The sequence below is a fragment of the Bactrocera oleae genome, chromosome 2 (assembly GCF_042242935.1).
Source record: "Bactrocera oleae isolate idBacOlea1 chromosome 2, idBacOlea1, whole genome shotgun sequence".
Taxonomy (NCBI): Eukaryota; Metazoa; Arthropoda; class Insecta; order Diptera; family Tephritidae; genus Bactrocera; species Bactrocera oleae.
In genome coordinates this window covers 94,833,058-94,844,325 of record NC_091536.1, presented here as the reverse complement: position 1 = coordinate 94,844,325, position 11,268 = coordinate 94,833,058, and the positions used below count along the sequence as shown (strand labels likewise).

Here is an 11,268-nt window from a genome sequence, read left to right as displayed (position 1 = left end):
TTTAAATAATGAACAATCCGGTTAGTCGATTAGTTGAATAACAAGAGCTGTATAATGTTTGCATAAGGAAATATAAAGTTTATAAAAGTTCTTTATTTCGCATTTTATACATATACATATATTTTAAAAACTTATTCAATGCTAAAATGGTGGAGGAACTTTGAAAACAATAACGAAACCCACAGTAGCCACCGTTAGTAATAAACCCGCGGCTGTTCTTTTTATTATTTTCATAAGCGTTCCACTTTGTATGTACTGTTTGAGTACGCCTGCAGCTTCGACTATCAATTCCAACCGATATTTTTCATATATTTCTTGGTTAAATATAGGGTTGTCTTTTAAACTTGTATGCTATATGTAGTAAGAAAAAGAAAATCAAGTATTAACGAATTAAGGCAGGGCTATGTTCGGATGTAACCGAACATTTTATACTTTCGCAGCTTGCATAGATCAAAGCCTAGGAAATAACTTAGGATGTTGGCAAAACTTTATATTAAACAAGAGAAAACGTTAACTTCGGTTGCACCGAATCTATAATACCCTTCACGACTACAACCTCACAATAACTTGATTCTGATCGTTCAGTTTGTATGGCAGTAATATGCTATAGTGGTCCGATCTGGACAACTTCTTCGGACATTGTCCCGCCCTATTATTTTAGACAATAACTTATACCAAATTTCGTAAAAATATCTCGTCAAATACAAAGGTTTTCCATACATTGTTCGGCGAAATCGTGAATGGATTACAATCAAATTTGGTATTTCATTTTGACCAAACCTAAATGGTTTAAAGTCACCTGGAAAGTTGGTAATCATTATAAAGGGCATATTGGGGGCAGAGAAAGGTCTGGACTTGTTGCATTAACTTATGATATTGCTTAGGTATACTTGAGAACATATTTTCAAGCAATTTTATATATACATACGAGTATGAATACATATTACTCACACACTGGCCGACATATTCGTATATGTAGTAAATGAGAGTTAGAGCAATTCATAGACAGATTTCACATATTTTAGGCATTTAACTATAGTATAAGTGGTACAAAGTCAACTGGAAATTCGAAAATACTTATATTAGGTATATGGTGGCTAAGGGAATTATTATCTCAATTCAACATAATCTCTCTTGTACCACCCCGGGTGTATAATTTGTTGTCTCTGACGCATTTATTTATTGATTTGTCGCATTTTTAGTATTTTTTCTAACAACTGTCATAAGGAGAGGGGCTAACAAAACCAGTTGTTCAGAGCAAATTTGGTTGATTTGACTTGGTGGTTTGGGAGATACTTATGTAGATTAAACCTAGAATAGGGCTAGCCCACGCCCACCGTTTTGTATTTTATCATTGTCATGGGGCATAGTTATGGCACTATATAGCTTTTTAATTATGAGCGTTTTATGGACGTGACAATGGTCCGATTCTACTAAGTTTCATTAAGATATTTCCATTTTTACTCATGGACAGACAGTCACACGGATTTCAACTCGCCTCATCATCCTGATCATTTATATATGTATTAATACAACCCTACATCTATCTCGATTAGTTTTAAGTGGTACAGACAACCGTTAGGTGAACAAAACTTACACTTTGTAGCAAAATGTTGCGAGAGTATTAAAATAATAAATATAATACTTAACAGAGTAAAACTAACCAAGTCGCACGCTTTAGCGAAAGCTGTATTGTAATTACTGACAACGTCATCAACTGAAGCAAATATGCCGAGTTGCTCAAGGGATTCCAATAGTACCCTTTTCGCTTTTATCTTCATCGATATGCAATTTTGCACGAACAGAAGCTAAAGAAAAGTATGTTCCCTTGTTAAACCTTCGCTTGCATACATATGTGTGTGTATACATACCATACCCCTTTCATTTTGTGACCTATAATATTCGCGAAGTTCTTCAATTTCTCCAACAAGCTGTTGACGCCTTTCGTCCATATAATTTTCGGAATCATCCTTAGTTGGTAAACCTTCAAACTGTACCAACACAAAAAAAAAAAAACAAATTATATAAGCATATTTATGTTAAACTAATTATGGCAAATCAAATTTCAGTACCTCTTCAAGAACTTTCATTTTACACTCTTCGTGTTTAGATAAAAGAGCCTCATTTGTTAATATATTTTTGCAAGCATCCTTCATTAGGCCTTCATAATTCATTATTAAATGAGACAATTGTTGTTGTAAATTTTGCTATAAAGGATTTAATACAAAAATTTTGATATAATGAAGTTAATTATTATTTTTTAGTCACACAAGTAAGAATATGTTAAAATTGATTCGAAAAGGTCAAAATAATCCCAAGAGCGGAAACGGTGAAATCTAATCAGTTTATTGCTTTGAACTGGATACTTATTATTATGATTTATTTTTTAATCACACATTAAGTATACATTTTAAAACCGTTTGTGTAAATAAAAAATGATTTTCTGTCAACAATGAAATAAAAAAAATCAACTATTAAACTTTAACCAACAAGATAAATACAATTCCATGGTATAACTATTTAACTCGACCCTCGGTCCTTTTTACTGTCCGTAAATACTAATCATAGATTTATTCCGCCTCATTCGGCTCCAAGTAGTAATAATAACGTACTATACAAAGTTATACGAGTTTTAATTAGTTTAGACCATTATTTATACTACCTGTTTATTTACGCTCCATTCTTTGTAAGAATTAAACTTTTCATCAATATATCTAATTAGCTGCTTTTCACATTCGTTAAAGAAGCTTTCTGCGCCAACCTGCGGTACTTTACGAAACTGTAAGTAAACAGCAAAATTTATTAGCATTGATTTGACGTATTTGAAATTTATTTATTATTATTATACCCTTTCTAAAGCCCGATCCTTTGCGTCTGGATGTGTCGCTTCTATGGATTCTTCCGTATTGTTCATGAGTTCTTTGTATAACTTCTTCGCTTCCGAACTCTCCATAGTAATAGCGGATTTGATCAAATCCTACATACAAGAAATGCATAAGTAGGTTTATAAGTGGGTATCAGGTGTTATAATCCACTTGTGAATTTCAAAAATTGAGTTTTATTAAATGTACGTATATTTGAAAAGTTAATAAAGCAAATAGTTTCGGAGATATGACCGTATTTATTATATTTGTTTTTAACTTAGGTGTTATCGGCACCTAAATCTTTTAACACATTTTTCCCGCAACACTGTTCTCAGAGCCGGTGAGGTTTTCCAAAACGACTGGACGGATCGACTTAAAATTTTCACACCACCTTATAGATATATTTGTCAGGTAATGACCGAAGGAATATTTTCGAGAATAATTTCGTTTTTTTAAACCACTCTCAAATGTAAATTTTGTCACAAAAACCACTTTTTCTTTTGAAAAGCTGTCATTTTGTTAAAAATCAAAATTTTGACTTGTGCTTCGATTAATACCTGTAATTCATCTATTGTTAGAATATATATTTTTTTGGTTTTGGAATTTGAGATAATTTTAGTAGATAATAAAAGTAGAAAAGAATTCCTCACCGTCAGACAAATGATTCATTGTTTATTAAATTTTCAAATAAAAAAATACGTATAAACGCGTTTATTCTAACTTGCAAGTGGATATAACACCTTAATTTGTGAAAAAAAAAATGTCGAAATATAACGGCTACGACTATTAAGCTGTTTCATCCATTTTGTTCTTGTGCTACCTACCAATTTAATATCATTGTGTTGTTTGTATTTAATGCAATGTTTTTCGACAGCCTCTTTAAGTTCATCACGAATGTGTCTATGTATATCCTCTGTACTGCTCAATCGAATCGAATCAAACTGCAAACCGTATTGAGAAAAAAAAACTATAAAATGTTTTTTTTATATTATGTATCTTTGTATTTACCTGTTCTAGAATTTTCAATTTTACAGCTTCCATTTTGCTATTGAACTCATTTGGAGGAATATATTCATTTCCTATAAGCATATTATCCATAAGCTTCTCAAAATCTATAATGCATTTATTCATATTGTTTAAATAATTGAGTTCGGCTAGAGCCTAGAAATTAATAATAGCTTATTAAGTCATTAATTGTATTAACAAATTGTTACAGAATTTTATCAGTTTAGCTTTATTGATCTTGACGAATTGTTGAAATCTGGACGAAGTATAGTTTTTTATTTTTTTGCAATATTTCTTCAAAAAATCTGCTTTGCCCAATAATGGCGTATTCGTATAAGTTGCAAGCGCTTCCATTTCAAATTCCTCATGCCTTTTGTTTAGTTCTTCTTCCGCAATATATGGTTTTTCGGGACTGGTTAGTTCGTTCATTTTTTCCATATATAATTCTTCGGCTTTTGAGGCATGGATTTGATTATTTGCCTCGGCAGTAGCCTTGAAAAGAAAATGTACGTGTAATCAAGTTTTCAATTCGCACATTTTATAAAATGCTAATAAATATACATATATATACCTTAAAAATTGTTGTAGGCTCTGGGAACTCCTTGCTGTTGAATGATTCAAAATATGACCGAATGTAGTTTAGGAGATGAGCGACTTTTAACTTCTGCCCGTTTATTTCTTTGATAATTAAATTTTCCGGTGCCAAAATTAAGGGAATCAAGTCGCGTAAATGTTTCCTGAACTCGCTTCGAAGATCTTTTAAACAACCGCGAAAATTGGGGTTTTCGATAGCATCACCAGGATGTGGCATTAAATAACAATCAATTTCGTTGAAACTAGTTGTCACATTCTTACATAGTTGTTCATTCTCCTCCGATCTCTTGTCTTTCGAAAATATTGTTTGTTCCAGTATTTGTTTACCACCGAGTGCACCGAACTGAGCTTCACAGATATGGATCCAGTCGCGTATTAAAAATTGTAACTTTTGAAATGGTTTCTTTCCCGTATTCTTCATAGCAATACGAGCATACTCGGTGAATAACTGCAAATGCTGTAGATCGTCCTTTTGTATATTAGATTGAATATTGAAAATTTGAACTGAGGATATCATTGTGCTTAGTGCAAAAATATTGGCACAATCCTTCATGGTACTGTCACAATCGAAAGTGCCCTGCGTGTCCATTAAAATTATTGCAACTTTTTCTCCATTTGGAAAGTCATATAGGAAGATGTCAGACCATATTAAAATTCCAATGGTATCGCGTTGCGAACCGCCTCGCCATGAAAATCCTTGTAGTGGTTCATTCTCATCGCCAAACCAATCGTTATCATTCAAGTTATTATAAACGTACTAAGGTGAGTTTCGAAAGCAATAAAACGTGTATATAATTTATTTTCTATGATTTAAGGTAAAGCTGCAAAAGCAAAGAAGATACCCTTAAAAGAATCGGCTTGATTTTTATATCTTAGATGCTCGATTGAAAATCTTGTGCCGCGTAATTTGTGGTAATTTAATTCGAACTCGTTTTATCCGACAACTTAATTGATCAATCGTACCAAATTCTGGCTCGACTATAAACCAAATAAATGAGGAAATGGTAGATAATTGATATTCTTTAATAGAACAAATAATGAAGGTGTAAGCGAACATTTTAAATCTAAGGCTAAAAGGCGATGAAATATTTTCATGTCTTGGCAAACCTTTATATTAATATGCACTACCTAATATATTACATAACTGAGAATATGTTTCCATGCAATTTTATTAATATTTCTCTCACAATGATTGATATATTCGGCATAAAGTCCATTAGAATAACGAAAATCATTTGATACCGTCTAACATATAGGGGCTGTAATAATTCATTGACCGAAACAACCGTTAGGTGAGCAATCGCTTAATTTTGATGAGATATCGTATATATTGACCCATATATAAAATATAAAACGATCAGGAAATTTGAAAATCCTTATATAATCTATACTTATTGTATGCGTTTACTGATTTTTGGCACCAGGGTACATTATTTTCAAGAAATCTTACATCTTGATCACTGTTTTCGGTAAAAGACTGTCAAAAGGGGTCTTGAAAAACCATTGTCCGATTGTGACCATTTTAAGCAGCGAGGTGCCACACCTTAAAGGCACTATTTCCTCGAAGTTTTGTTTCAATATCCGTTGGTGCTTGATATATGTATATGTATATGGTGGAGAGAAAGAATCTGATTGAATTTAAAATTGTGTTATATGGAAAGTATGCGTGGTTAAAGTTCAATTGCCTCTATTTTCAAATTGTAACATAAAGATGATAATACTATAATAAGCGAACTAGTCCCTCAATTTTTGACCTAAAATTTTGCAAACGTCCTTTTCACCCAAAGAAACTGCTCATTTGTCGGAACTGCCGAATCGGACCACTATAGCATATGGCTCGCATACGAACTGACTGATCAGAATCAAGATAAAGATCTTCATAATAGTAGAAGCGTTTACATATTGCAATATGATTGAAAGATAAATGCAATATTTTATTTTTACTCTATTGTTGATAAAAAATAACACTTACTTTGGCATACATGTAACGTAGAAAGAAATCCAAAAGAAAGCTTTTCCCTTTGCGAAAAGCTCCGGCTACTGAAATCACAGACACTACGCGATCTTTGATTTTTTCGTCCAATAACATCTTATTTAATTCATCTTCATTTAATTGCAGAATGCAACGAAAACTGGACGAATCTTCTTCTCCACAAATGCTTATAATTTGCATTGGTTTTCCTTGCATTTTGAAAACTGAAAATAAATAGCATAAATTGATATAATTTGTATTACATTGTACAGTGACCTTAACCTATACGTTACACGATTAAGCAATATCGCGATCAAGTTAAAATACATTCACATATTTTTCCCACCCCACTCTCACTAGTTGAACTTGAACCCTATCTTGATAACAATTTTTCCAATCAAGGCTTGTGTTAAGTCAATATTTTTGCAAAAAAGGAAAAACTATGCAATTCTAGAGACTATGAATCTTTCGTTGCATTGATGGACTGATATCAAAATAAGGGCATATCAACTTCTACAGAACAGCTTATAACACAGGAAAAACATTTTATACTCTCGCAAAGTCAAAACCAAATAAGTCATGTACTTATCTTGTTGTGGAGCATAGTAATGCCAATTTATTCGTTTTTGATTAATGGCGTTTTGTGGGCGTGCCAATGGTCAGATTACGCCCATCTGAATATGTGTACCAAGTTTCATAAAGTTATTATTATAACATGGTGGCCATGGTGAGTTAGGGTGGCGAGGGGCTAACACGGGTTACGCATAGCAGAAAACGCCTAAATAATTATTTATAAATATTTTAAATTTTGGTTATTAATTGATGTTTAATGCTAACAATATATAATATCATACCATGTTTTAAGCATTTTAAATAACTTATTAATGGGCAAACTGAAAATTCAATTTAACTATGAGTGGACGGGAAGAAATAACTATTGTAACAAAATTTGATACTATAAATAATAATAATTTATATAATCAAAAAGGCAAAACTTATCACTGCCATACAAGTGATAATAATTCATTTAAGCAATAAAGCAAAATTTATCATTGTACTTATATCAAGAAATTTTACTAGTGCTCTAATTTAATTATAGATTTATTTAATCACAAATTTTATTTACGTTCTATATATCAGCAATTAATGGTGGATATATGTACAATGGTTTATTACAACTTTTCACATACAAAATTACCATATTATTATATAGTTCTTAAGTTAGTTTTTAAATATATAGACTTCTAAAATAAATTATTTTTTGAAGTTGCAATATCTTTATAGTATAAAATACGGTAGGCATATCAGGTAGTTGTCTCTGTATTTCCGCATGTAGCTATTATAATATGTACAATATTTTACATATAACTTTTTACATAAATCAATTACCATATTGTTATATAGTTCTAAATGTAGTTTTTAAATATATAGACTACTAAAATAAATTATTTGTTGAAGTTGCAATATCTTTATAGTATAAAACATTTTATATGGGTATAAAATACGTTAGATATATTTCTTTTTTAAAAAGTAATATAAAATTAGCTTGCGCAACACTGTTACGCAATGCTCAATAGCAATACTGGCATTTGAATTTATTAACAACTTTTAGTCAAACACATTAATACACACCTGCTTATTGATAAAAATTCTTGTGTGAGCAGTTTTATCAGGAGCAGTATGAAATATTCATTGTTTTACGAAGATTGTATTGCAAATTTATAAACATTGCCCTCAGTTTCGTTGAATAAGCATTTTCTGCATCCCGTTATTTGACATGGTTGCTTAATTGCACCTGCATTTTTCTGTGGTGAATACTTATTAAGTTACCACAGTTAAAAAAAGGCATAAATATATATCGTAATTATTCTGAAATTTGCCAATAATAGCCGCTTTTTTAAGGACATATGTTAAAATAAACTTATTTTATTTTGAAAACATATTAAAGTTTTACATATAATCAATATTTTTTGGACAACTTTTTCATAAATTAAGAGCAAATAGCAAGATGCAACCATTTTCCGGTTAAAAGTCGGCCATCTTGGCTATAAATAGAAACTCAACCCCTAGGTGGACTTGACGTTTCTCCATTCATTCTCTACTCCACTTCAAGATGAATACAAATATGTAGAAGGATGCCACCAGGTAAAGGCTGTCACGGATGCCATATAAAATAAATTCCAAATACAGGGTTGCTACAACTATTTATTTGTTCGCCTGATTGCCAACCGGTAACATTTTTCGCTGTTGTGAGTTGAAAAAAGTTTACCTCTGTTTTGCCAAATGGAAAGTAAAATTTTGACAATTGAAATTCAAAACAAACATAATTGTGTGAATTATATTGTTTCAGCAAGATTTCAGTTCAAACTTCTGAGATTTTAAAGCTATGTTTAATAAAATCTTATTTTAGAGATCATAGTCTATTTATTGATTTCAAATTTATTTAATATTCTTTTGTAAAACAAGGCGAAATCACTCTGAGCTTAGCGAGTAAAAACAGTAACTAACTATTTGCAAAAAAAGTGTTACAACAACAATTAATTGTTACGGAAACAATTATTTTTTGGAGTTTACTCCTTAAGAATCGATTTTCATATATAAGGCGCCCGGTATGAGAAAAGTCCGAGGGGTAAAACCAACTAAACTAACGAAAAAGTGTCACGTTTTTGGTGCGCACCTGTAGTGCGCAACTTTCTAATTTAGCTGTGAGTGTATTGAGACGTACATAGGGTATGATGTATAGGCGACTATACCTATATACTATATGTTATTGGGCTTGTTTGTTTCTATCAGTGTCGATGTATTTATATTGCTATTTTTGTTATAAATATCAATAATTAACATTGTAATTGTGAAGTTATAATTTTTTTTATCATTATACTGGCTAAAGTGAACTAAAAGTATTTCGAAATATTTATGGCAAAAAGGGGTGTAGATAATATTGCCGGAACATCTGACGAAAACGTGTGTGCAAGGTACGTTATAATTTATGTATTATATGCATGGGCATGTGCGATTTGTATTTATTAAATATTCAATAATTATTGATGAAGTTCATATAAATATATATTTGAGAACAACACATAAAATTAGATATTTAATCCCATATGAATTATCAAGCGCATCCACGTAAAATAGACAATTTCTAACCTAACAAAAAATTATTTTTTTCAATGTCAATAAATTCCTCCAAGTTACTATGATTTATTTTCTTAATAATTTTTAAATATTAATAATTCAAGTCAATAATTCGATACTATGTGAAAAATCAACAATATTTCTCGATTATAATAATGTTTTTCTGAAAAATTAATCTTAAATTAATTAATTAAAATTAATCTTAAAATTAAATTTAATAAAAAATTCAAATTAAAAATTCAAATTAGTCTTAAAATTAATCTTAAATTAATTTTCTGAAAAATTAAATTTAATCTGAAAAATCAACAATATTTCTTGATTATAATAATGTTTTTATAAAATTTTCTTTTGGAAAGTTATTTTTTAGCATACTTAAATAATTTTCATGTACTATTTATTATTGTACGTAAAAAATTTAGTGAGATAATTACCTTTTTACAACTATATTTTGTCAGCTATTAAGATAATATTATATTTGAAAAAAATCATTTTGAAAAAATGTTTATAAAAAAATTTTTTACTATCAATTTTCTAAAAATTGGTTAAAATTTTTCTAATTATGCATTTATAAATTTTCTAATTTTTTAAAAAAAATTTTTACTAGGAAAAAATCAAAACCACCTCCAAAACCTCCAGCCGAGAGACAACGAATTTGCAGATTGAAAAAAAAGCGCATTAATGAAGGAAGCACAAAAGATTCTGACAACCAGAATGTTTGTTCATCGGAACAAAGGATCTTACGCCACTTTTTGCATTTTCTTCATCGGTCCGATTTATATGAAAGCAAGCTGAAGCAAAACCAATCCGATTGTTCCGCTGTCTTTTTTGTCCACATTGGGACTTCCCGGCACAATCTTCCGAGGAGATTATTTTCTAAAAGGCGACGCACAACAGTTCTCGAAGTTCCATACCCAATTCTCTTTGGATAGCTAACGTCTTCCTGAGACGTCGTTTTTCGTGGCAGACCCCTCAATTCGCATTATTTTGGAGGTTTCAAAGCAGTAAACTCAAACTTTTGGCATCTTTTTATACTTTTTGAAAATTCTCTTTGTGTATAACCGTTATTTTGTAAATTTGTATAAGCTTAAGCTCTGCCGCCTGTGCAGTGCTTTCCTCGGCCATTTATTCTACAAATAATACTTGATTATAAGAAAATGTCAAATTTTACTAATATCCTAAGGATTATATATTTGCAGCATAATTTTTTACTAAATAACGGTATTTTATTTTTTGATTCTATTTCTTTTTTGTCACGATAACAAATACCCACTTTTGTTTAATTTGAACACAAAGATAACAGTAAAATATAACGGAGCTACCATCATGATGTTTTGAAAGATAAATATATCGGACATATAATATAGATTGTTAATTATTTCGGAACTTCTATTTGATTCTATTTTATTGTCAGTAACTGTATATATTAAGATCAGCTAACCAACATTTTTATTAGTGTTACTGACATCCGTTTAGTTTGTTAGTTTGCTTTCCGCTATATTTACAAGTAGCTAACTCCTTCATTTTTTTTAAGCTTGCTTGAGACAAAATAATATATTATTTCGGACATTCGGCTTCAGCACGAAAAATGAAAATTTCACTTTTATGTCTGAATTTAAATTTTTCTACCGTTTGGCACATAGCCTTTTTGGACACTTGCACCGTCTTCGATTCACCAATTTTCTACTCGCAAATTTT

At 30.7% G+C, this 11,268-nt stretch overlaps 1 protein-coding gene and 1 long non-coding RNA gene across 2 annotated transcripts; one reads left to right on the top strand and one right to left on the bottom strand.

Annotated features, from left to right (window-relative positions):
• Positions 1-52: 52 nt before the first annotated feature.
• LOC138855865 (atlastin-like) lies at positions 53-6,689 on the bottom strand. Its single transcript, XM_070106052.1, is given in 10 exon segments — positions 53-351; positions 1,665-1,808; positions 1,872-1,991; positions 2,073-2,207; positions 2,663-2,779; positions 2,849-2,977; positions 3,689-3,805; positions 3,873-4,361; positions 4,441-5,220; positions 6,436-6,689. Coding segments are annotated over 10 exon segments (2,457 nt in total). The 5' UTR covers positions 6,652-6,689; the 3' UTR covers positions 53-141.
• A 1,841-nt stretch (positions 6,690-8,530) lies between these two features.
• On the top strand, positions 8,531-10,956 carry LOC138855864 (uncharacterized). Its single transcript, XR_011394987.1, has 2 exons — positions 8,531-9,410; positions 10,178-10,956. It is a non-coding gene; the product is annotated as an uncharacterized lncRNA (long non-coding RNA).
• Positions 10,957-11,268: the final 312 nt, after the last annotated feature.